Source organism: Anolis sagrei, chromosome 2, assembly GCF_037176765.1.
Source record: "Anolis sagrei isolate rAnoSag1 chromosome 2, rAnoSag1.mat, whole genome shotgun sequence".
NCBI classification, from domain to species: domain Eukaryota; kingdom Metazoa; phylum Chordata; class Lepidosauria; order Squamata; family Dactyloidae; genus Anolis; species Anolis sagrei.
In genome coordinates, this window is record NC_090022.1 from 85747636 (window position 1) to 85775457 (window position 27822).

Below are 27822 nucleotides of genomic sequence, written 5' to 3' on the forward strand. Positions count from 1 at the left end.
ATTAACACCTCTACATCTGATAAGCATGCTTTCAGGATACAACTTGATCAGCCTTAATAAAGGGATGAGTAACTTCTGGTAGTTTGTTGAAGTGCAAATGACCAGAGGCTCTAATTTGCATGGGCAATGTTAAGAATGATAGGAGTTGCAATCCAGCGATATCTGGAGCACTTCACAAGTTGCCTTCCACTGTCTTAAATTAAAGTTAAGATTAATGGCAAGATGAATTGAATCAATATCCATTATTTCATTCGTTGTCTTTTTACATGGAAATGTAGTATACCCATGGCCTTATTTTCATTTGATTCAGCACACAAATTATTTTCACATAGGAAAGGAAGAGGATAATTATGAAACACTCTTTCCTCGCCTTAAATGGGATGCAGAGAACTGCTTATAGTCATTTAGTATGGGACCTCCTTATAGAAAATCTGATCCCAGAGAAAACAGAATACACAATGCTTTTAACTTTATTTTATTTTTTCCCAGCTGTTGTCTGTCAAGTTGCTCACAAGAAGAAAATATATAAAAATGCAAGTTGAGCTTCCTTAAATATGTGTGAAAGCATGACATTTACAGCTGTACATTAATTTTAAAAATAGAAGACTAATCAGATGACAAAAGCCGAATCATTTCTGTGAATTCCTCGACAGACTAACCGTCTCAGAATAACCCAAATCAGCATTCACTTGTCATACAGGGGCAGTGGAAAGCTCAGCTGATGACATACCAGAGCAGTAAATATCCAACCCTTCAGGGGCTAAACTTCTAGCATGGACGCCAACTGCTTTAGGGTTTTCTATGGTTAATATTTTTTCCTTTGCCTTTTCATTATCTGCAAATAACCTTGGACTTTTAAAATGTCTATCTGTCTAAAGCGCCACCATAACAGATGGAGTTAAATTAGATTTTCTGCCATGGCAAAACAGAATTGGTCCCAGATAACATGCATTCTCTACAAAAGAAACCAGAGGTGCAGTGTATACAACATGGCCATTCTCTTTGCGGCTGCTAGTCTCAGTATCTCAGTTAAGTCCTAATAGCCTTCATAATAAGGAAATACATACACAATTCAACTCAGTCTTCCTTAGAATCTTGTCAATCATGACATGCACAGTTCCCAAACTCCTTTTCAGGATACAAAACAATCTTCCCCCTGACATTAAGTCCAGTCATGTCTGACTCTGGAGTGTGGTGCTCATCTCCATTTCTAAGCCGAAGAGCCAGCGTTGTCTGTAGACACCTCCAAGGTCATGTGGCCGGCATGACTGCATGGAGCGCCGTTACCTTCCCGCCGGAGTGGTACCTATTGATCTACTCACATTTGCATGTTTTCGAACTGCTAGGTTGGCAGAAGCTAGGGCTGACAGCGGAAGCTCACGCCGCTCCCCGGAATCGAACCTGCGACCTTTTGATCAACAAGCTCAGCAGCTCAGTGCTTTAACCCACTGCACCACCGGGGGCTCCACAAAACAATCTTACTCTCAGTTAAATCCCCGGGTAGAACATTCTTCTGTTCTGTGAACTATGTTCTGTGACAGGAGCAATGGTGTCACTTGTTGAATGGGATGTTTGTCTTACCAGGTTTTGCGGGCACCCCAGGTTATCTTTCCCCCGAAGTACTCCGAAAGGACCCCTATGGCAAAGCTGTGGATTTGTGGGCATGTGGTAAGTAACATAATGTTTCCAAAATAGTTCTACAAATGGAGATTGACTGTGGTGGATGAAGAAGGCATCCATTACCAGGCTCTGTGTTATTGGCAGACTTTGCCTGGCACACAAAGCTAATTATATCTAAGGTGTGTTTAGCAGAGTCACGAGGTATATCTGTACTGCAGAAATACGGCAATTCAACAGCTCATTAATTGCCATGGCTCAATGCTATGGAAACTGGGATTTATAGTTTTGTGGGATATTTACCCTTCTTGGTCAGATAGCACTGATTCCACAAAAATCTACAAATTCCAGGATTCCATAGAATTGAGCTGTAGTAGTTAAAGTGGTATCAAACTGCTATAATTCTGCAATGTGGGTGGTTTCACAGTCAGTGTCAGTGTTGTTCTGAGAACTGATCATCCACAGGCACAACAGCAGCAACATATTACATATTACAGTTTACAAGGGGAAATAACCTGACCGGACTCCACTTCAGTCTCTCAAATGAAGATAGTATGCTTTGTATTTCTTTTACATCTTTTGGAAACTTGTAACATGTTCAGTATGTGAAGGTTGCCTTTTAGGCCTTGGGAAAGTCGCTGACAACCTACTCCCTTAAATGATCTCTCAGACGGATGAGTAGCAGCTTGTAACAAAAGTAGCAAACCCATTCTGCCTCATATCAATATCGTTATGGCATGGGTAGCATAACAGATTTGTCTGTATGCTGTGGTTCTCTAATTGTTTTATTAAAATAGTTTTGTTACGCACAGTCTAGAAATTATACAGCAAAAATCCTATCCCTTGGTCCAGTGGGAGAAACAACTATTAGGTGAATTGTTTTTAGCTGACAAAAAGCTTTATAGATTTATGGTCTTATGAGTCAATTAGTGCTCAGCAATACTTCAAGAGTTATTAACAGGAACCGTTTGGAGATTAAATATTGCATTTCAGGATATTGTTACTTTGAGAGTCCATTATATCCTTCACTACTATAGCATCAAAGAGCCTCTCATTCATTAATCTATTTATCCTCGTAATTCCTTTGAGACTCAGGAAGAGCTCTTATCCTTATTGTACAAATGGAAAAAGGGAGCTTAGTACAGTTAATTCATGGGTACAGCCCAAACAAGTAGTTGTGACAGAGCACAAAGTGAATGCAGGTGCCCTGAATTACAATATATGAATGGATGCTATTATTGGTACGCATGTTGTTCTATAGCAATGTCTGGCCAGCTTCTTATGGCATGCTTTTGTATTGAATGTGAAGAATGCATTGAAAAGGACTTCTGAATGACAGGGACTGAAACAGTTGGTGTCATTGCAGGATCACTTGATATACTGTCATTTCTGGAGTAGGGTTGTTTCAAAGCTTCCAGTAGAGTTTCTCTACAAAAGAGTCTGTTTTCACAGTAATATCCCTCTCTGTCATTTTTTTTAATAAAATGGAAATAAAAAGCATATTCTATAAGACCCACTCTCTACAGAAGACAACATTTTTTCTCTTTTTTACTTATTTGGCATATTGATACATTGGTAACTCACTTAATCATACCCTTTTATATTTAGCTTGGTTTTCACACCATATCCGTGAGGAGGCAATTTTTTTCTGTGTCAGATTCTAGAGCACATTGCATTAAGCAGATTTAGTGTATATGTTTCCAATTCATTGTATTTTCCTGTTGAAAAATTCTTCAGTCTTAGGAAATGCATTTGTACATTGCATTGTTGTTGCCAGCCTGTTTGGTGGGCCAGGCTTTGCTGATACCTGCATGAGACTATTACAATGTAGGGAGACTTCTTGGGCAGCACAATAGTCTTGGGAGACCTAATGAAAGGGTCAATAGAATTGCTACTTTCCTTTTGAGAATCCAATACTGCAGGCTGTAATTCACAAAAACCTATGCCAAATATAATTGATAGCCTCTACAGTATCATAGAGTCTTTGTTTTGTGGAGAATATTTTCCTAAATGTATATCTTACAGAGAAATCTCTTGTCATATCTCTCAGGTCAGAAATGAGGGACTAATAGGGTGTAAGAAACAGGCAGGAGATAGACAATTAAGAGGGGTAAGAGGATTCCTGTCTAGCCTAACCCAACTGCTAAAAGTCTATTTGATAAGGAGGAAATGATGGACAAGATTTCACAGTAAACTATAATATACTTTATTGTTCTTGAATATTCTTTTGTGTCCAATATGATGTTTGCTCTGTACATCAGAGAAGACAACTGATTCCTGCTCTCCACAGTTCTAGCTGAATCCCTAGTTTACCCAATGCCAAGGTTAGTTAAAGCTGATGTGGGATGAAATGCCATCACCTCAGCCACCCACCTCTTCAGCTGCCATGTTTCCATGACTAGAACTGGACAGCTCTGCATACCTCAGTTGCAAGAGCACAACTAGAACTGCATTGCCTTAAGAAAGGAATGAATGAATCAGGAGCACAAAGTCATTGCTCTCTTATAGTGTCTAGTTCAGAAGCTCAACTCTGTCTCAATTAACAGGGTAATGTGCACAAGTCATAGTTTTGTTCACAAGTCTTGAATAGGACCTTGAGGCAACTGCATCCCTGTTGTAAAATCATGAAGAGGGTGTTGATGTCTTTTTGAGCTTTGGGAATCCTAGACAACAGCTAGAAGAAGGTTTCTGACTTCTGCAGTGTGCAGATTATATATGCCTAGCTATCCCATGGCCGGTGGTAATTTGGTTTACCCAGCCTTATCATTACCTGTGTTTGTTCAGCTATTGGCATGAGACATATAACCTGACAGAGATGACCTTTCACATTTTATTAACATTAGTTTTTCTTTCAGACAATGTTAATTAATAATATAGCCTGAATGATAAACTATCTCCATACTTAAGGGTGAGTTCTGGGCGATTCAGACAAAAAGTTATTGTGTCTATTGTGTTGATCCAAAACTGGATCTTTAGGAAGATCCACTCGGCTTTGCACATTGATAACATAGGCTTGCTCCTGTTTTCTCAGTCAGTGAGCTAACCTCTTTACCCTCCCCCCCCCCCAATTGGTAGAACTTATAAAAGAATGTTTGCCTCTCCCTCTTTGCTCACAGGAGTCATTCTATATATTTTGTTGGTTGGGTACCCTCCTTTCTGGGATGAAGATCAGCACCGACTCTACCAACAGATCAAAGCTGGAGCCTATGATGTAAGTGGCTTAGTTCCTCTCTCATTTCTGCTGACTCCAGGCCCATAGCCAGGATTTTGTTTCGGGGGGGGGGGGGGGCTGAGTTTGGTTCGGGGGGGGGGGGGGGGGCTGAGTCTGAGTGAAAGAGGGTCTACCCTAGCAAACCTTTTGTATCGTTACCCCAATACCCCCATGCATAGGGGATATATTGAGCATGGTGATCAGATCATGATATGGATAACATAACAGTTTAAATAATGTACCAGTAAGGCCTTCTTGCGGACCACCATGAGAATTTCGGGGGGGGGGGGGCTGAAGCCCCCCAAGCCGCCCCCCGGCTACATGCCTGGCTGCCTCCTCTCTCATTTACTGTCATTTCTTTTAAAACTGTTTCTTTTGTTTCTCTTTCTCTCTGTGCTTTTGACTGGGTTTGAAGATTAACTGAAAACTACTCTAGAGATGCAATTAATCTGCAGGATGATAAGGCACATCCAGGTTCAAATTGTAATGATCTGTGATTGACTTGGATCAGTCCCTGCTTGTCAACCTAAGTGTGCCTTACATACCTGGCATTGCAATAAAATAGTATGAAAACCATGAATCATGGGTGAAGTAAAATTATATAGAAATCGTTTCATAGCTATGGTATTTTTAATTTGAAATTATAGCCAATGGTGGTTTAACTAATAGTTCATCTGTTTTCCTGCCTCTACATATCATGTGATGGTCAGATCTATGGGACATAATGGAGAATCCAGTGGGAAGTGGGATTTGCCTGAAGTTGAGCAGAGGATTTTGATTGTTTAATCTTGCTTTAACTTTTGTATCTTGGTGATTTTAAAGATTTTAAGCTAACTGTTGCAAGTGGTTTTGAAGATAATACTTGTACTAGCTGAGCTCCTTCCACTTGCATAACCATTGGATGCAACCTGTATCAATTTGTTTGTATATTACCCAGCCTGCTAGTAAACAATAACATAAGCAACAACAAAATCAGAGTGAAACAAGTGGAAATTATGCAGCCAGCAAATTAAAAGCGGGAATTTAAACTGGTTAAATGCAAAATAAGGCTTTACTTGCTACTGTAGGCCTTCCACTCTTGTGAGGCTTAGAGGCAGGACCCAAAGGTGGAAAACCCACCAATAAAAAACTTACATTTTTTTAAAAATCTATTAGAATATCTCTATAGGTGTCTCTAAATTCTCCAGGGTGAGTATAGAATTGTGATGGAGGATTTACACATGCCTAGAGAAATCTTCTTGCCAGGAATCTCTAGGTCCTCCAGCGTGCCACAAGTTGACCACAGAATTCCACAGAATGACACAGAGATTTTTTAGAAAGACCATATTAGTCAAATACATAAATAATTAAATCTGCAAAAGTTAAGCCCACAGTTATGGAGGGCTGACCGTAACTCCTAATGTCTGCCAGCTCTGAGGGGATTAGAATTAGTATATCTTTATTCACCCAAGTGTTGATTCAACTAATCACTGGTCTTTTTTGATCTGTCAGTATTTCACATAAATCAGGATCCATCCGTCCTGCACTTTTCTAGGGGGAAATAATCCCTCTTTGTCATCTCAAATTCCTGTTCATATAGTAGTATGAGAAAGATCCACAAAAATGCCAAACCGTGGAAATTATTAAAAGTGTTTCTGACTTTATGGTTAGAAGAACTTTTTTCTTGCAGTTTCCCTCCCCTGAGTGGGATACGGTCACTCCAGAAGCAAAAGACCTCATCAATAAAATGTTGACCATCAACCCATCCAAACGTATCACAGCAGCAGAGGCTCTGAAGCACCCATGGATATCAGTAAGTACCTGTCTTGGAAACAACTCAGATTCTGAGGATTGTCCTCTGATAATAAATAATGCTTGCATTTATTTTTTAAAAGTGGCTGAAGGTGGAAGTAAGATAGATTTGTACTGTAGGATATGAAAAATTGCATGCAGAGCTTATACAAAGTGTATACCACAGGGATAGGAGGTGTACAGATTTGTGGTCCACTGGTAATATAGATGAAAGTGAGCCATTTGCTGTAGGTGACCCCAACTGTTTATGCAGGTTATGTGCAATCTCACTTAAAATGGGTTGCCAACAGCATAACCAGTTGAGGAGAAAAACTGGTATCGAAATTAAATATATTTCTCTTTTTATCAAAGCATTTTAATACATTGCAAACAAGGCAGTCTACGTTGTTGTTTAGCTATGATCATTGCTGAGCTCCATTCCCAGAATTCAAATGTTGCAAAGGATTGTAACGGGTCTTTTTAATAACCCTTTCTGAATCAGAATTGGAGAGCTTGAAAGATGAACATGTACAGGGATGATCCCCGAGGCACAGTTGCTTAATTATTATTAGAAGAAAAACCTTGTTTATCTCCTGGGTACATTTGTCGCTTGTGTTGTTGGCTTCTCCCCCCCCCCTTCTAGATCTAGGTGTGGTTGCCATGACAATATACACACATTGCTAAAACATTTATTTTGGGCTATAGTGGCTTGGCCCCATAAGCAATGTCTTCCTTAGGGTCACAACATTTTTATTCAGGGCCCTGCCTTGAATAACCCATGCCCTAGAAAAGCACCGTTAGCCCAAACCAACAAAGCATAAAAGAATTGGCTAATGGAGGATTTGCTAAACTGTGAGCAACTTAATGAGCCATCACTGGAGTTTCTGGTGTGGCAGAACAAGGAACAAATGAACAAGCAGGGAAAACTAGTTTGCACAACCCATTAAAGTTTCATTTGCTGCAGCCTGGAGAATTCAAACACATGGGTTTGCAGGACTATGCATGTACATTTAAAGGACAGAGAAATAGTGCAGTTAAAGTGTGTGTTTGTAGAAAATGTTGTACCTAGTTCTGCATTAAACAATGAGGCTGTAAGAAGCTGAAAGCCATCTAGACTAATTTAATGCAAAAAAGCTGCAGTCTCAAAGCTATAGTCTTCTGAATAGATTTTATGGATTTTCTGTAACTGCTATGTTCTGATAGGAACCAGCCAATAGTCAAAATTACTATAGCATGATAGTCTCCAGAATTTAATTTAATTGACAGAACGGTTGCTTTTTATCCTCTGTATAGATGCAATGGTTTTAATATTTTCTCAAAACAGTGCACCCATTTTTGTAAAATATCTTTATATAAAGCTTCTAAAAAAAATTCAATATTTTATACAAAATTGTTTGTATACTTCTTGACTGATGGAAGGATATATGTCAGTATTTAAATGTGGATGAATAAAGACAGTCTGGGTGAAAAAAAATTACTATAGCTTGCAGATCCAGAAATGAGCTATTTAAACAATAGCAGTTTGTAAAACAAATGGTTTCTGTTTCTCTCCATATCTGAGCAGACTTTCTTTCTCTTTTCTAGCATCGTTCCACTGTTGCATCTTGTATGCACAGACAGGAGACTGTGGATTGCTTGAAGAAGTTCAATGCCAGAAGGAAGCTCAAGGTAAACCATATCCCTTTTCTGATTCCCATGTTCTTCTAGGAAAAGGGTATCCTTCACTGACATGTTTCCCCTTTCAAATGTTTTTCCATGTTCCTGGTGGTGTAGCTTTGGTCTTCTAAAGCATCTGACTTTCACATTTCTAAGAAAGTAAATAATCTCCTCACTAGATGTCTCTAAGTCTTTGGATCACTGAATTCTAGAGTCCAAAGGAAAGTTATGCTCTGTCTCCTATTCTTCTATAAAGAGATTTCTTAGTCCCTGGGAGGGAACAGTCTTTCACAAGTTCAATCCAGCAATGCTGGTGCAACAATGCATCTCTTCCTGTTCAGAGAGAAAATATTTGGAGTTTCATAGCACGTCAAGAAAGAACTGTGGTCATAGGGCTATTCCAAATTAAGTTCTTCTTCCTTCAAGATAACTTATGTCAAAGTAAGTGAGTTTGGAATTAGTGTCCAGGTTCACTATTTTTGAATAATTTTGAACCCAATTCTGTGTTGCTGCTGGTGGGCTATTCAGAAGCTTACAGCGCCACTATCATGAACTCTTGCCTGCAATGCCTTTGGACAGTTGCCATAGGCTGCATCTTCAGATTTTGAGCACTGTGCAGAGTCCCAGCCTTCAGAATAGAGGCTAATAAGATTACTGAGCAAGATAACAGGGACATTAGTGTTTATTTGTCATCTAGTAATCTGTTACTGGTTCAATTATGTCATTTTAATACAATTTTCCTATGTTGCCTCCAACTCATGAAGTGGATTAGAATAATATGAAAGATAGAGCGGAAGAAGGAATGAGATTGAGAGTAACTAAAAATATATCACTTGGTTTTTTTTATACACAGACTCTCATTTGTGGAAAATAAAATTTAAATGTTTGCATTTCCAGTATTTCAAATAATAATAAATGATATGGCTCATCAGACCGATGTAGCATTTTTACCCAAGAGCAGTCTGTGCAGTTAAATGTTGTTATCATTCAACAAGTGCAGTAATACCTAAATACTCTAAGGGTACCAGATCTCATCTGATCTGAGAAGCTATGCAGGATCAGGTCTGGTTAGTATTAGTACCAGGTGCTGTAGGCTATATTTCAGATGAAGAAATTGGTGAGTTTTTTCTTGACTAAGGCTACAGCTGGTAGCATAAGGTTGAAGTTCCTCACCCATAAACAGAAGGGCTTACTATCACACAATGTCATTGTAGAGCAGTGATTCTCACCCTGTGGGTTCCCAGGTGTTTTGGCTGACAACTCCCAGAAATCCCAGCCAGTTTACCAGCTGTTAGGATTTCTGGGAGTTGAAGGCCAAAACATCTGGGGACCCACAGGTTGAGAACCAATGTTGTAGAGTCATTCCAAATAATTCTTCAACTTCTGTGCTTCTGTAGCAAAATTTGGGGTCTGTAATATGCTATTGTGGGTATTTTGAGGATGTTTCTTTGAACTGTTCACTTCCTCATGGCCATAGTGCTAGTCATTTAACGTCTGGGGAACATGAGAGAATCTCTGGCTACAAAGCCTGTAATTTTGCTCTTTCAGCCCTTTTGCTTCTTTTTTCTTTAAAAAAATGCATGGGGTCATGCAGTCTAAACACTGATAAGGATTTTTTTTCTTGATTAGACATTTCTGTATTATGTTCTAACCTTCTTTTTCTTTTGAATATTCCTGCAAATTGTTGTAAGGTAATTGAGACATAGACCTCCGCCTTGCAGAATACACAAAAGAGGAAAAGGCTAGTAACTGGAAAATGAATTAGTCATATTTTAATTAATATTTAAAACATTTAAAGGGAGAGTGCTTGTGAACTTATGGAAGTACTTATGGACTTTTTGTCTCACAAGATTTTAAATTCATCAAGTTGTGCAGTTCTTCCAGGAAAATAAATCAAAGGGGACATGAATAAAGAGGAGCAATGTACTGATTGAGAGAAGTTACTTCCCAGCAACTGTGATAACCTAAAAATGCTTGCAGCTTTCTTCAAGCACTTGAGGATCAAATTGGTGCAATAAGAAGAGTGGCTATCTTGGCATGTTCCTGCTCAAAGCAAGATGGGTTTGCAATGCTAATCCTATTTTTAGACTTGTGTAGTAATGTCCTATATAACCTTATGAAATGTATGTGTTTGTCATAAGTTGTCAGGAAACTTGAAGGCACACGCATACTATATCCATGCATAAGTGGGGTATTTTAATTCTTGTATAAGCAGACAGGAAATCCTAATAATGATGGAGCTAGTTAATTTACATCTAAGGAGGACAAGGATCTCAGGAACAGCACAGAAACTGGCCTGCTCATCAACATCCATGGAATAATATGCTCTGTAAGAAATATGTTAGTAATAATATTCGTGGTAAATCTTGTTATCAGTTGCTAAGTTAAATAAATGATACATATGAGTCTGACTTAGCATGTCCGTTTCCTCTTTAATTTTACCACATAGCAAATTTTACATTAGCCACAAACACTTTTTGACAGGAAAAGAGGCTTTCCCCCTCCCCCTTGCACTTATGATGTTTCAGGATAGTTTCTCTGCTTACTACTGCAGGATCTCAAGCATAGATGTGCGGGTTTACCTGAGACACATAAGGAAACATTCTTTAATAACAAGAAACCTGTTGTTCTGGTCTCATAAGAACCAGAACTCCTGTTCCTTTGCTGGAGAATGAAATATCATTAACATTGGAAGTAACGATATTTACTTTCTTGGTTATAAGAAACCCTACTATCACCATTCAGAAACTTGCAGAGTAGTTAAAAAATCCCTGAGCCACTATCCAATGACTTGTTTTCTGCAAACTGTATGCTGTATCTATTAATATCATCTGTACCATATTCATCATGCTCTTGGAATGGTGCCAAAGATACATCCTTCTTCCAGCCTTGGACAGCTCCATTTTCCACCAGAGGTCTTTAAGAGGAAAAAAAGAAGGTGGGGGAAGGGATGGGCCTGATTCTGAATCCTATTTTTCCTCCTTTTTTGTGTTTTGTGTCTCTCAGGGTGCAATCCTTACTACGATGCTAGCAACCCGGAATTTTTCTGGTAGGTAATACATCTTTCTTTTTGCTCCACATTTGTCCCTTTATTTATTTGATGCTAGCCATAAAAGGCAAATTCAAGCAGACAAGGTTACAGGCCTCTCCAGCCATGTATCTGAACAGAACATAGATTGAAATACTTTGGTCATATATTGCATTTTCATGCATCAGTCTCAGAGCACTCCAGAGCTCTTCGTTCATGATATATAGGCATGTTCGAGTGAAGATGCAGGAAGAGAAAAATCCCACAAGAGAGACATTTTAAACATGTACAGTCCAGGTCATAAAGGTTAGTTTTGCACTTACTGGATATTCTATAGACAATGGATACATCTCATACAGTCTTGAATTTCTTCCATTAATAGGACCAGTAAATGAATGTTTAGTATGTTTAACAAAATTATTCCTTGACTAAGAAGTCCCTATGAAATTCATAAGTTGATCAATGACTTGAAAACACATGCTCGTACATAAAAACACACATGTTAATATTTCATGTAGATGGGGGTTTAAAAGGCTCTGTTTATTTAATTTATAGCCACTAGTCTTGTGCATTTGTATAGAATTGCTATCCATTCTGTTTCATTTATAAGGCCCTCTTTCCATATTTGGGTGCCTCTCCCCAAAACAGGCACCTTTCTGAATGAGGTTTTTTTGTTCCGGGTCCGAAAGGATAAAGATTTTCAGACCACTGGCCAACATGGGTGGCCTTCCCAGGCTACCCTTACCCTCAGTTTTAGGGATAGAGGGTGGTGGTGTGTGTGTGTGTGGGGTGTGTGTGTGTGTGGAATTTCCACACATGGAGGGCACATCTACCACTCTTAGCCCACCGAGTTTTATAACATTTGGGTCATCTTCTGATTTTTAGGGATTTTTTTCTTTATATAAATAAAATCTCCCCGCTGGCCCAGCAAGGAGAAGAAATGGAAGAAGTGAAAACTACCAGAATGGATGCCCAAAGAACTTTTAACTGAGCTGAGATTTAAAAGAGACATGCACAAGAAATGGAAAAGGGGGGAAATCACCAAAGAGGAATTCAAACAAATAGCCAACATATGTAGGAAAAAACTTCATAAGGCTAAGGCACAAAATGAGCTCAAGCTTGCCAGAGAGATTTAAAACAATAAAAATGGATTCTTTGTTTATATCAGTAGAAAAAGGATAAAAAAGTAAATCATAAAACCTCTGTGAGGAGAAGGTAGTGAAATGCTAACAGGGGATAGGGAAAAGGCAGAGCTGCTCAACACCTTCTTTGCCTCAGTCTTCTCCCAAAAGGAGTTTGGGATTCAACCTGAGCAATATGGAGTGGATGAGGTAATAGGGGAAATGCAACCCAAAATAAGTAAAGTAGTAGTCCAGGAATACCTGTGACCTCTAAATGAATTCAAGTCTCCAGGGCCAGATGAACTACATCAAAGAGTATTGAAGGAACTAGCAGAAGTGATTTCAGAACCACTGGTAATAATATTTGAGAATTCTTGAAGAACAGGAGAAGTCCCAGGAGACTGGAGGGGAGCAAATGTTGTCCCTGTCTTCAAGAAGGGAAAAAAATAGGACCCAAACAATTATCCTTCCAGTCAGCCTGACATCAATATCAGGAAAGATTCTGGAGCAGATCATTAAGCAGACAATCTGCAATCACTTAGAAAGAAAAGCTGTGATCACTTAAAAGTCAACATGGATTTATCAAGCTTGGTAGATGCAGGGAATGCTGTGGATGTACCATATCTTAATTTCAGTAAGGCCTTCAACAAGGTCTCCCATAACCTTCTTGTAAGCAAACTAGTCAAATGTGGGCTAGGAAATACTACTATTCGGTGGGTCTGCAATTGGTTAAGCGACTGAACCCAAAGGGTGCTCACCAATGGTTCCTCTTCATCCTGGAAAGAAGTGACCAGTGGAGTGCCACATGTTTTGGTCCTGGGCCCGATTCTTTTCAACATCTTTATTAATGACTTAGATGAAAGTTTAGAAGGCGAACTTATCAATTTGCAGATGACGCCAAATTAGGAGTGATAGGTAATACTCCAGAGTACAGGATCAGAATTCAAAATGACCTCAATAGGTTAGAGAGCTGGGCCAAAACTAACAAAATGAATTTCAACAAGGACAACTGTTAGATACTACATTTAAGCAGACAAAATGAAATGCAAAGATACAGGATGGGTGATGCCTGGCTCGACAACAGTACATTTGAAAAAGATCTTGGAGTCTTTGTGGACAACATGTTGAACATGAGCCAACAGTGTGATGCAGCAGCTAAAAAAAGCCAATGGGATTTTGGGGTACATCAAAATATGTATACTGTCTAGACTGAGGGAAGTCATGGTACCCCTCTATTGTGCATTGGTCAGACATCACCTGGAATACTGTGTCCAATTCTGGGCACCACAGTTTAAAAGAGATATTGACAAGTTGGAAGGTGACTAAAATGATCAAGGGTCTGTAGCTCATATCCTATGAGGAGCATCGTAAAGAACTGGGTATGCTTAACAGGCAGAAGAGAAGGTTGAGAGGAGACATGATAGCCATGTATAAATATGTGAAAGGGTGTTATAAGGAAGAGGGAGCAGACTTGTTTTCTGGTGCCCTTGAAACTAGGACTAGGAGCAATGGGTTCAAATAACAGAAAAGGAGATTCCACTTAAATATTAGGAAGAACCTCCTGACCATATGAGCTGTTCAACAGTGGAATTCTCTGCCTCTGAGGGTGGTGGAAGCTCCTTCCTTGTAAACTTTTAATCAGAGGCTGGATGGCCATCTGTCAGGGTTACTTTGATTGTGGTTTTCCTCCATGGCAGGGGGTTGGACTAGATGGCCCATGTGGTCTCTTCCAATTCTATTATTCTATAATTCTAAGATTCTATGAATGGAGCTGTCTACATTTTAGTATGGTAGGAACATGAAAAAGTCATATTTGACAAATAGCTGAAACTATTGAATTGCCAGGACTCTGCCCGTAATCCTGCAGTCAATTCTGCAGGTGAAATGCCACGAATTTCAGTAGAAGTTCAGATGATGATGATAATGATGATGATGATAATAATGATAATAATAATAATAATAATAATACTTTACTTGTATTCCACCCTATTTCTCTGAGACTGCATAACTAACAGTGTGATCTTACACATATTTAATTAGAAGTAAGCCCCATGGTGTTTAATAGTGCTTGCTCCAGGTAAATTCAAATTAAATCTGATGCAGTTAAAACACACACACACCCCTTAGCTGAGAAGAATAAAAATAATATATTAATTCATATTTTTTTAAAAAATTACCTATGCCTTTATTTAACATGCAGTTCCATTGTGTTAGAAATGACATCCACATGTTATTGCTGCACGTGTCTGTAATAATACAGCATGTTATTTACAATGTGTTTTTTTTAATTCTTGGTTTTTTCTACTGCATCTGTTTTAAAGCGTTTTATTCTGTGTATTGTTTAACTGTGCTTAATAATAATGTTGTATAAGCTTTTCCTTTCCTTTTGTAATTCTTTTTCACTGTATTTGTCTTTCTTTTTGTAAATTGTCAGATTTCAAAACAAGGAAAAAGGGGACATAAATGAATAAATAGCAATGACAATGGCAGCCACCCAACAGTCATCTGGGTGGCTGTCATTGTCATTGTTTCATTTAATTTCAAGCTTCACAGAGCCCCCAGTGGTGCAGAGATTAAACCCTTGTGCTGGCAGGACTACTAACCTACAGCTCAGCTGTTTGAAGCTGGGGAGAGCTGGTTGAGTTCCTTCTGTCAGCTCCAGCACCCCATGTGAGGGCATGAGAGAAGCCTTCCACAAGGATGGTAAAACATCAAACATCTAGGCGTCCTCTGGGCAATGTCCTTGCAGGCAGCCAATTCTCTCACACCAGAAGTGACTTGCAGTTTCTCAAGTTGCTACTGACATGAAAAAAAATCTAACTCAGTGAAGCTTTCCTTGCTATGCTGGACTGTGGAGAATGAAGCAATGAAGGTGTCACAATGTCACAACGTGTGGGTGGGCAAAGGACATCTCCCAATCATTATGTTACTTGGTCATGGTGGGTTCTTCAAATACCTTGTGTCCAATTCTTAACCACGCTGTCTTTTTTCCAAATGTTATAAAACAAGCCACTTGTTGAAGAAAGAACCATTGTCAAGGATGCTAGAGGCTGGCAAGAATTAACGACCTGATGTAACACTATAACACATGGATTCTGTATTTTTAGAGGAGGTGTTGAGCTAGACTTGTTTTTAAAAATGAATCTTTTGACATTGGAAGAAAGTGCTACCCTCATGAACAAGGACCCGTTCTGTAGTTTAGCTGTTTCTCAGCATTATCCAATACATTTCCCCTCTGTCTTTTTTTCGTTCCCCCAAAAAGATTTAAAGCTATAACACTGCGGTTATAACACTATCATTTCACTTTAATGGTCATAGTTGCACCCCATGAAATGTTAGGGTCTGTCATTTAGTTAGGCTAAATCTCAGGACCTCATAGAACAGAATATGACAGTTAAAGTGGAATAATAGTGCTTTAACGCTGTCATGTGATAAAAGGCTTAAGCTAACTCTGTGCTAGATTATGGAATGCTTTAGTGCTGTGTTTCTCAACCGGTGGGTTCCCAGATGTTTTGACCGTCAACTCCCAGAAATCCTAACAGCTGGTAAAGTAGTTGGCATTTCTGGGAGTTGTAGTCCAAAACACCTGGGGACCCACAGGTTGAGAACCACTGCTTTAGTGCATCAGAAAGGCAATGTAAATCTGTAACTCAGAGATTGAGTTTCACCCAGTTGTCTTTTAGCTTGTCATATGTACTCATAATTCTTCTATGGACAAAGTGACAAAGCACAATTAATCATTGCTAAAACGCTTTGTCGCACACTGGCGGAAGGGCTGCTTGCCATGGATAAGTGCAGCTGTCACTTCTCTCTCCCTCCCACAAGTGGCAAAGCGCTCACACCAGACTCCTTTATTAGATTAGATGACACTAGCTTTAAACTACTTATGACAGAGATAAGTTTTCTTCTGGAGAAAGACCATTCATAGGCTATGTTAGTGCAGCTCAAATATATACTAGAGGAAATCAAAGATTTTTAGCAGACTCATATAATCCAGTTCAAAGCAGAAAACCTGGGATCACATCCTGGGATATTGGGCCTGTCTGGAAGGGCCTTTTGATTCTGGAGACCAGGCTTTGACCCTCCCCTTGGCCATGGAAAACCACTAGATGACCTGGCCAAGACATTCTCTCAGCATAAGAAGAAGGTAAAAGCAAGCCACCTCTTAATAAATGACACCTTTTCATATGTCCATTTTAGGATCTCCTTAAGTCAGAAATGACTTGAAGGCATATAACAGGGGTCCACAAACATTTTAAACAGAGGGCCAGGTCACAGTCCCTCAAACTGTTGGAGGGCCAGATTATAATTTGGAAAAAAACCCATGAAGGAATTCCTATGCACACTGCACATATCTTATTTGTAGTGCAAAAAAAAAAAACACTCTAAAACAATACAATAATTAAAATGAGGAACAATGTTAACAAGTGAAGGGACCCCATTTGAGGTCTGGCCCACAGTTTAAGAGACAGTGAGCTAGAATAAACATTGCTTATGCAAATCTCATTATAATGTAATGGCTTTATCTAGTTAGGACTAACAGTGTGATTTAGGTGGATGTTTGAACCAGGAAGAGGATTAGTTTGTCTTCAATCCCTGTTTGTGAGCTTTTCAACATTATCTAGTTGAAATAATCTAACTGCTTACTGTAAGCATCCAGACCAAGTATAGATGCTGTGACTTGATTGACTTGGGCTGAAGCCCTTTTTCTGTTGTTTGATATAATATTATGAAACTTAAAACCATTTAATTTGTTGCTTCCCCCTTAAACGGAAAGGAATTCCAGGTAATGACATGCAATCTACTTGTGCATCATCAAAGCAGAGAATGGTGTCTATGTGTTTCACTATGATATCTGACTAATGAAATATCACAATTGTCTGTGATTTCCCACTGTGTGCCCACACAATAATGCATAGCATACACTCATGTATGACATGAGCTGCATGCTATACATTTGCAGCTGTGCATGAGCTGCACACTATAAACTTTATCATACCCACTTTGAGCTCTTTGATGGAGTGGCAACTGGAGTGTAGAACTTCTAAAAAATAAAGCAAATATCAAAATGTTGAACAGGGTAATGTGTAAGAAGTTAGATAATTACAGCATAGTTGTTTATAAATAAAAAAAAATAACTCCAGGTTTGTATTACTTTTTTTTGGGAAAAATAGAAAATCAAGGTAAATATATAATGTAATCATAGGAAGTTTGTGTTTTTAAAGACTGGCTGTGGAAGTAAAGAATAAATCAGCCAGAAGTGTTAAATGTTAATATTTATTTTAGTTTTTACCTTTGTCATTTAAGTATATAAATGTCAAATACTGTTTTAGTTATCACATCCAATACTGTTTTTAAACTCCTAATCCCTAAATGCATGTCATGTTCCTATATTGATATTTGTTCTTTTTTTGGTGTGTGTGTGTGTGTATGTAATGTTAAGGGGTTATCAAAAAGATCGTGAAACTCACTTATCCTGTAGTCAGTTTCTACCTTCCTATTTTTTTGAGCAGGTCAGATACTTCTCACATCCAGAGCAATGATTACTCCTGACAATTAAGTTATCTGGTTTTCTTTTCCAGCCCAGGAACTGAACTCAGGCCAAGTGCACTTGTGTGCTCTGTGTATATGCTCTCTGTGTGTTAGCATTCAGAATCTATTTGAAGGCAGCCGCGAGAAGAGGGAGGGATTAAGTGTGGGCTGGAGTCCCAGGAGACGAGCTGTGAGAGCAATGGGGGGGAGGCATAGGGGTAGGTATCTGCTTTTCATCATTGTCAATATGTGGGCTGCAGCTGTCAGGTTGTCATAATTGTAGCACATGACCCCCGCCAGCATGGGGGGCTAAAATTAGCGAGGGAGGCAGAGTGAGAAAGGCAGGCAAGCAAGTGCACACTGTTCTTATCTGCAGTTGAACCTTTAGGGTTCAGCTCGAATGCCACACAGGAGAGCAAGTAAGCCTCGAAAGCAAGGTGGTGGTGGCACAGGCCAGGGTTGAATCCCTACAGCTATGTAGTAGGAAGTTCCTTGAGTTCTCTAAGGAAGAAAGAGACAAAACAGAGAAGACAACTGTCAGAGAATGCTTCTTCAGCTCCCTTCTCTTTCCATTGCTGGCCACTGTTTTGGTTTCTGCAAAGACTTAGGAATATCAGAGTATAAGTGGCTGTGGATTTTCTCATTCCCACTGAAGGACTTCAGTAATGCATCTTGTGAGCTTCACAGTTTTCTGAGAGAGGATTCACATAAAACTCTGGATTGTTGTGAAGTGAGCTCAACACTAACGGAAGAGGCAGGAGCACTGACTTTGTGATCTTCAGTTCTTGAGTTTGCCGCTCTCACCCAACTTCCCTCATGTTGCTGGTTCTCAGTGTACTGATTTTGATACCATGTGTGTTCATTTTTACATGGTACTTTTTCTCCGCAGGAGGAAAAGGTGGCAACAAAAAGAACGATGGCGTGAAGGTAAGTCCCTCATAATTCCTGGCTCATACAGTCACTAGCCTATCTCTCCCCAGGGTGACAGAAATGGTTGGATTGATCTCTACAGTGTTGGCACTTTGCATTAAAGTGATAGCTTGGTTGGGTCTCTTGGTTCATTTTTTCCACTGTGAAGAGACATTTTCACATTGTCTGCATTTCCTACAAGAAAGCAAAATGGAAGAAGAAAAACACTGTTTTTATCTAAATTGCAGCTTGTGATGCTTAAATGAAATAATGGATGCCTTGGCTCATGCTTGATTTGCTGTATTGTTTCCAGCTCTGGAATAGAAGACAAATGGAGAGAAATTAGGCAATCAGAGAGAAAAATTCCATCAAAACTAAGCAAGATTTTGGCCTGATCTTTGAGATTGAGGGGTATAGCCTAAGAATTCTCTCTGTACTCCCACTCATTTCCCAGTAAAATGACAACTTTTCTCCTGTTTCTCAAGAATATTACCCAGAGAAATCACTACAGATAAATACTCTTGAATCTAAACTAATCAAATTCAAACATTTTGAAGTTATGATGACAGCCTTCCTATAGGACTGTAACTGAGAAAGTCCTGCAATCCTTTTTTGGGCCCTCTGTATCTGCTGGAGTTTGGTTTCAGGGCCCCTTGTGAATACCAAAATCCATGAATGCTCAATGGTGTAGTAAAATGGTTCTCTTATATAAAATTATAAAATCAAAGTTTGCTTTTTAAAATTAAAAATGTTTTGAGACATGGTTGGTTGAATCTGTGGGTGAAGAATCCATGGATACAGAGAGTCAACGGTATTATAGTCCCACAATCCTTTTGATGGATGGGTGGGTGGGTGTTGTTTCAGAGTACAACTTATAACTCATATTCTGGATGGATTATCATTCTGCAAGAAAGAGGGTTTAGATGTTGGAATACTTTCTCACAAATAAACCAGAGCACTCTCTTCTGTGTGTTATGAAGTGCTTTGCATCTGAAACAACAGGCCCTCTGGTCGTGTAAATTAGGCATTTCTATTTTTGTGCAAGGGGCTGTGCCAGGTAAGACAAACTGAAAGACACTTCATATGTAAGAGAGGGAGATGGGATGGGAAGTGAGAGAAAAGAGGACCCTTGGTTTGTTGCTTCATGAGACTGTTGGCTTACATTTCTGACCAATAGCGAGAAACCCAACTGTCTCTCTTCCTTGCTAATACTTCCTAGGAGTTTTATCTGCTGTATTGGCATGGCAAACCGTCATTTGAACTATCAACAACCTGGCAAGGATGGGAGAAATAAAAAAAAGAAGGGAAACTGGCCTCAAGATCAAAACTAAGGGCACAAGTCCATCCCCCGTCTCCCCCCCCCCCCACATGTGCATCCAGGTTTCTAGTTTTGCCTCAGTCACTGTGGTTTGTAACTCTTGTGTTGTGAAACCTTTGGCGTTGACTTGATGAGTTACGAGTTACGAATTAAAGAGTAAACAGGTTTTTTTATTCAAGAATCATTACTCCTTCTATTAGCTGGAATATATTTTGCAAGATTTTAACAAGTTATTGAATAATTTTGCAGTGACGTTTTTAATCATTTTCTTTTCTGGAAGTCCAGTTGGAAACTTCTGACAAGCCATGAGGCAATTGTTTGACAAATTCAAACTGTGACAGTGTATGTTTGAAGGTGTGGCAAAGGAATGAAATCCCTCAAAAATAACCTTGTCCCTTTATGAAAAATCTTTGTATATTTATTAACATGTCACCACCTAACTCACAAGAGCCCCCAAGGAGATATTTTGGGTGCCTACTGAAAGTTTAAAGGAGATGGAGCCAGCTTAACTTCCTTGGGTAGGGAGTTCCATAGTTGAGGTAATGCTTCAGAAAAAGTGCTGTGACATGTACCCACCGATCTAACTTCACAAGACATTGGGACATAAGGCAGCAGCTCCTCAGAAGATCTCAAATTTTCGAAAGGCTCCTACTGAATGATGCAGTCTTTCACATGTCTTGGCCCCAAGTCATTTAGGGCTTTGTAGGTCAATGTTGGCACCTTGAATTGAGCTAAGACGCAAATTTGAAGCCAATATAGTTTTTGCAGGATTGGTGTTTGATTTGACATACACCCGATACCAGAGTGTCTCCTGCACTTTGTACTAGCTGCAATTTCCAAATACTTTTGAATGACAGTTCCATGTAAAGGGCATTACAATAGTCTGATCAAAAGGTAAGTAAGGCATGAACCACTGTGGCCAGATCTGCCTTCCCCCAGAAAGGGCACAGCTGGCACACCTGGCACACCAACTGAAACTGGGCAATAGTGCACCCCCAAGCTACAAACCTGATCTTTTAGAGGAAGGGCAACAATCCAGAACAGACTCTGATCTCAGTCTTAGGTTGGTTTTCCTACAGACCAGCAGCCCTTCCAACTTGTCTAGATTAAACTCCAGTTTATTGATCCAAATCCAGTCTTTTCCTGCTTCCAACCAAATGGGTCAGTGCTACCACTGCCTTCCTGGCATGAGTTTGTAAAAGAGAAATAGAGCTGGATACAACCAGCATACTGATGACATCCCAACAACATGGTTGCCTGACCGAGGTATTATTTCGACTTGTCCAGGTGGTCATTCCCTGTGTTAACTGGTTTTTCTGGAATAGTAATCTCATTGCCATTTCCTCTCAGAAACTCCTGAAGAGGATCAGCCTCCACACTATTAGCCTCAAAGATGGGATTTGTTGCGTGGCTTGTTGAAATAACTTGCCTGTTGAATTTTCCTTATTTTTCTTGCTTGGTTTCATTGAGGAAGGTGGCTGTTCTTTTTATGTATGTTATAGGTCTTGAGGCCTAGTTCATGATTAGTGTGTCTTTCTGATTAAATTTGCTGATTTAACCACCTTGTGGCAACAGACCAGTATTAAATACCTTCTAATTTGTGAGAAATAATTAACTGTCCAATTGTGGAAAGCACGTTGTTTGCATTTCTGCTATCTCTTTCTGTGGTGGGGCAGAATTTTATATGAATTTTGTGTAGAGTTGGAAACTTGTTATCCAGGGAGAGCAGAAGGAATGGGGAATTCTTTTCACCAGCATGCTCCCATGTTTTATTAACAGAAGAGGCTTCCCCTTCCCCCTTTCAACAGTGGGTATATAGTAACTTTCACTGCCTTGTTTGGTGTCACATCATGTTACGTTGTAAATTAATACAATCACTGCCCATGTCACATCCTGTTGTGTCCTAATCTGATAAATTCACTTCCCTGTGTTGCATCCTTTTAATGTGTATGTTATGTCCCACTTTAATGAGGTCACTACTTTTCTGTTGCATCATGTTGCATCCAATCGCTTCTATAATTACTGGCCAGAAAGATTTCTTAGACACTTAATTCTCACATTTTGTGAGGTTTTCAGTGGAGCCACCATTCAACTGAGGATAGCTGGCTCCCTCATACCAAATTTAAGAATAACGGGCAAGTATTGCCTGCCTTTTGTTGTCTTTGAAGAAAAAAACTGTGTAAGGATAGATGAGGTTACCATTTAGTGTAGCAAGCAGAATGTATGAGGTTGTGAGGATAATCGAGTGCCAGTGAGCATGAATTGTTCTTTCCACCATAGGTCTATGAAGATAGCTTTTGATCCTATGATACCTGTTTGAAATTAATATGGAGGGAGGCTAATATGAAGGTACATGTCCATCTTGATTATTATGCTTTCAGCCTGCTTAGGTTTTGCTTTTCCCGGGTTCTTGTTGAACAATTTCTATCACTGCAGGGAATTTAACAACAAGAAGGCTCTTTCCATGTAGTTTGGTTATAAAATCTGGAGATGAAAAGAGAATATAATAATGAGAGGCCCTCAAATCAATGTGAAAAGGGCAAAGAGAACCAGAGTGCAGAAATAAAGAGGAAACAAAAATGTATTGGGGGTTAGGTAGTAAGGAACTTCTATAATTGTTTGAGTGATTGTTCAAGATCAGACATGAGATCCCTCTCCTTCAATGTACGTTAAAGCACTGCATGGAGAACAACTCATCACAAATCAAAGGGCAAAATTTTAAATCTTGGATAATTTCCAGGATTTTTTCCCCATGTAGTTCATTCCTTCTTTGAGACATGGAATGAGTTTCTTAGGTCATGCCTGCAATGAAAACAAACAAAACAAAGCTTCCATAATGGTGTTGATTTATCTTCTGTGCTATGATTCTGGATTGATATGAATCATGCTTTCTGCTCCTGAAAAAAAATGTAATTTCTGGTCCTTTTTTAGTTTCAGTCATCCACTTAGACCTCAGCCCTCTTTTTAATAAATTGCTTGGTGGAATTTCCTGTTTGCTCTTCCATTTGCTTTCATATAGATTACTGTTTCTGCATTTGCCAAAAAATAAAAATAAATAAATAACAAGTGATTTGCCACAAAGTGCATTTGCAGCTACTTCCTTCCTAATTTAATTTTTTCAACTAGAAAGTGAGGGCACTACATCTGATTTCATATTTAAATTTAACCTAAATAACTTCAATTTTGGAAACTTTTCTTCTAAGCAAAATATTTCCTTTTCTATATAGGAGCAATGCACTCTCATATAATTGTGTTCTACACCAAGCGTTCATTGATATCATCTGGAAAAACATGACAGAGCAAAGTACAACCCATGAGGTCTTTGTGATGCCAGGGCTCTGTTGTGGGTCCTGATCTCCTCTTGAGTAAAAAAAAAAACCCAAGTTACTAGTTGCAGTTTCTAAGCAACCATCAAGGTTCTGCGAAGGTCTGTGAAGGTCCCTGGACCACTGGAAACTGTTCACTTTTTAGTAAACAGTGCAGATTAAGAGGCTTGCAGAGTTGTGCAGGCATGACCATAGAAGAGCAAATCTACTGAGTTTAGAATGAAAAGCCATGGATTTCATTTGCTACAAGGATGGATATGTGGATTGGAAATGCTAATTCAGTGACCTATGGATGTTTAGAAGTCTTCTTCCTTGGCAGTTTTCAAAAGATGCTTTAGTATAAGATGTCTTGTCTTTTGGAGCTGGAATCTTTTAGAGTAATTCTGGTAGCATTGTTCTCTGACATCAAATGAGTCATTCCAGTGAATTCCACTAGAAGAATGATGAGCAGTCTGTATTCAAACATGGTTTTGTCCAGAAGTGATATTAGCATGGTGATTACAGGTTGATGCAGTGAATATTTATTGGGATCAGAAAACATGACTGGCCTGCTTGGAAATATTGTCTTGGCTTGGATTAGAAGTAGGAGGGATGGTGAAGGAGACGCTGAAGCTGAGCTCTGTGCTGTGTTAGGATATCTGGATTCACAGGATGCAAAAAGGAGTAGGATGAAACCTAGAAGCATGAAAACTGGACAAGGGTGATTGGATTGCTGATTGCTAAAGAGGTAGAATAGCATGGTTTGTAATGTGGCTGTTTTGCTCTTGCCAAAGATGTTGGATTCTTGGCAGTAAGCATTTAGCTTGTCCTCAAATTTGTCAGCTTTCTAGATAGATAGCAAAGAGAGCCCCAGGGCCCACTGCATCCCTTCCTCTCTTCCTTCTTTCTCACTCTGTGTCTCTTCTTGTCCCATCTCTTCTCCTTGTTTTTCCAGAAAAGAAAGTCCAGTTCCAGCGTTCAGTTAATGGTGAGTGTCCTTTGTCTTCCTCAATGCTGATAATGTTGGGCCTCTCAGCATGTCCCAGCCTTTCCTGTTGTGGGGAATAGACATTTATGGGAAATGAGGCTGAAGTTAGCCTCTTGGAATAGCATCTCCCCTGCTTATTACCCTATCAACAAGAAAGGCTGGTACAGAAGGACAGTTGAAGCCCAAGAGCGCTGAGAACCTAATTCCAATTGCTAGTGAAAGGTTCTCAATGGAACTTCTCCTTTAGCAGGTCTTCAAGCTGCCTCAGTCCAAGGAGCCATGAAGGAAAAGGACGTCTTATATGGCTCTGCTGGAACTGAATAGCCACAGGAGAGCAGACAGTTCACGCAGCCTTTGTCAACCTGCCGTTTGAGATTGTGTGAAACATGTAAATAAGCCTCTGGTGGGTCTAGTCCAGCTACCAGAATCGCCGTGTTGAGAAATGTGGAGAGTAAATGGCTCCCTTTCTCTGGGTTAATTTGTGTACCAGTTGGCTGTTTATGGAAGGGAGTGTGTGTCAGCCTTTGACAGTCCATGTGGCTCTTGGAAGCCCTTTATGTTTAACTGTACATTTCTTTCTTTCTTATGCGGTCAATGTGGTCTCTTTCACTCCTGCACAATCTCCCTCACTGTCATCCTAGCTCCCTCTCTTTGTTAATTTGTACGTTCCTCTCCTGATTGTATAGTCAACATGGTGTCTTTCACTCCTACACAGCCCCTCCTGCCCCTTCTATAGTTGTAGTGGTAGCAAGCGTCAATCCTCATTCCTGCTAAACCTCTCTTTGTATATGAGTGCGGTAGATTATTTTAAGGAAGGTGAATCCATCTCTGCAAGTTTTTTTTTTCCACACTCAGGCCTTCTGCTCTCGTGGTTTTAAGATTTAAGGGAAGGCAAGCATTAAAGCAAGAACTGTGGTTACTGACTAGTGTTTTTATCTGATGCTTACCTGGCTTTTCTCCTTTTGCAGAGTTTGGTGCTTTGGGGTTAGAATCTGAGTGATAGGTTATCAAATGGCCAGGATCTTTCTGAGGGAGGAAATTGAGGTGAGGCTTATTTTGCTTCTTTCCTCTCCAGGAATCTTCAGAGAGTACAAACACTACCATTGAAGATGAAGACACCAAAGGTAAAGTATAAGACTGTAGTTAAACAGTAACAAAATTGTGTCTGAGGCATAACCTGTTTCAATTAATGAACTTTTATGAGAGTGAATACAGACTTTGCCAATAGGTTATCAAGACCAGGAATCCCTGCTGCTGTAGTCATGTGCAGAAAGATTATTTCCTGGTGCTTCAGTATTTGCTTGTCTAAAAGTCCCAATAAAAAGGTTTCTGGTTTCAGTGGGTTTTTTTTATTATGCTTCCAATATCCATGTGTACTTTTATCCATAAGGCTTTAGTTTACATACTATACTTACATACTATATTCTATGATGTTTCACATCTTTCTCTTCTTTTTTCCATTTTTAATAGTTTTTGAGTTAATTTTTTTGCTCTTTTTCTGAAAACAAAATAAAAAACTTATTTGCACTTTAAGAAAAAAAGACTAGGAATTCCTACACAACTTTCCAGTGAATACAACAATTGGTTGGGAAAAAAATCTAATACGAAGGGTTTTTTTTACTGCCATTAACTGATAGAAAACTTCCACCATGCTCTATAGCAGGGGTCCTCAAACTTCTTAAACAGAGGGCCAGGTCATAGTCTTTCAAACTGTTGGAGGGCTGGATTATAATTTGAAAAAACAAAAAACAAACATGAATGTACTCCTATGCACACTGCACATATCTTATTTGTAGTGCAAAAAAACACTTAAAATAATTAAAATGAAGAACAATTTCAACAAATATAAAATTATTAGTATTTCAATGGGAAGTGTGGGCCTTCTTTTGGCTGATGAGATAGGATTGTTGTTATTGTTGTGTGCTTTCAAGTTGTTTCAGACTTAGGTTGACCCTGAGCGAGGGCCGGGTAAATGACCTTGGAGGGCCGCATCCGGCCCCCGGGCCTTAGTTTGAAGACCCCTGCTCTATAGCCTGCTCACCAGAAAAAGTCAATAAAATCATGTTACTGGACACCATAATCTTAAACTGACAATACTAGTTGAAACCTGAGAATTCAGTGATTAAAATTGGAATGAGACCTTTTTTAAAAAATATATATGAAAAGTTAGTGTTTTCTTTCTCTTCTTATTCTTATTTTTGAAGTAGAAAAGCTTTTTTTTTTAAAAAAAAAAGGGACAGGTAAAGGCTACCACAGCAAGTTATTGTTGAATCTGAAAGCTTTTGTGAAGTTAAAAGACTTATAGGTTCCACATTCAAACATTTCCCATATATACTTGAGTATAAGCCGACCGAAATATAAGCCAAGGCACCTAATTTTACCACAAAAAACTGAGAAGACTTATTGACTCGAGTATAAGCCGAGGGTGGGAAATATAGCAGCTACAGGTAAATTTCAAAATAAAAATAGATACCAATAAAATTACATTAATTGAGGCATCAGTAGGTTAAATGTTTTTGAATATTTACATAAAACTGTAATTTTAGATAAGATTGTCCAACTCTGATTAAATCATTATTCTAACCTTCTTCAATGTAAATCTGCTTACGTATCCTTCTTATAATCACCATTACTTATTTTAATTGTAAATTTTGGGGAAAATGCTGTGTGTATATGAATAAGGAAAAGTGGGAAAGACTGAGGCCAAGAGAGGAGGAGAGGAAGGCGCGCCCTGCACTGAGAGAGGAGGAGAGGAAGGAGAGCTGGGTTGCTATGCAGAGAGGCGAGGATCCTGGTAGGAAGGCGTGGGGCTGAAAGAAGCCCTTCTTTCAGCCCCATGCCTTCCCACCCAGATCTTCACCTGAGTATAAGCTGAGGGGAACTTTTTCAGCCTAAAAAAAGGGCTGAAAATCAAGGCTTGTACTCAAGTATATACAGTATTTCCCTTACCTTCAAACATTTATCCCATATTTTCTAAGAGGAAATTGTGGCTGCAATGGGTTGATCTCCAGAAACAGAAATGTCATTATAAGTGGCCTTGTATCAAACTGTCTGTAATACAGAAAATCATTTTTGAGGAACAAAATTACTACAATGGGCCTTTATCCCATGCAGACATCATGAAGTCCTGGTGGTTTTAATGAGTTTAAGCATGCATGATTCAGAATTGGATGTAGGATCAATATTTACCATTTCTAAACCAGCAAAGCATTTTATGAATGCACCACATATACTTGTATATATGTTGACCTCATGTATACATTGAGGGAAGATTTTGGGGCCAGAATTATGGATTTTAATATAATCTATGGATAAGTGAGGGATTATTCTGTGTTGGGAAGCACCAGCACCGCTTTCAGGGGCCAAC

General features: G+C 39.2%; 1 protein-coding gene across 3 annotated transcripts in view; it reads left to right on the forward strand.

Moving 5' to 3' along the window:
• Nucleotides 1-27822, forward strand: part of CAMK2A (calcium/calmodulin dependent protein kinase II alpha) — a 173310-nt gene that overhangs the window by 119343 nt on the left and 26145 nt on the right. For 2 of the 3 annotated variants that reach the window (XM_060765445.2, XM_060765443.2), the window contains exons 8-15: nt 1585-1668; nt 4734-4828; nt 6498-6620; nt 8183-8266; nt 11261-11303; nt 18825-18862; nt 24423-24455; nt 25531-25579. In XM_060765445.2, the coding sequence (XP_060621428.1) occupies nt 1585-1668; nt 4734-4828; nt 6498-6620; nt 8183-8266; nt 11261-11303; nt 18825-18862; nt 24423-24455; nt 25531-25579 (549 nt within the window). The remainder of the gene's footprint in view (nt 1-1584; nt 1669-4733; nt 4829-6497; nt 6621-8182; nt 8267-11260; nt 11304-18824; nt 18863-24422; nt 24456-25530; nt 25580-27822) is intronic. The other variant, XM_060765444.2, reaches the window with a different exon arrangement.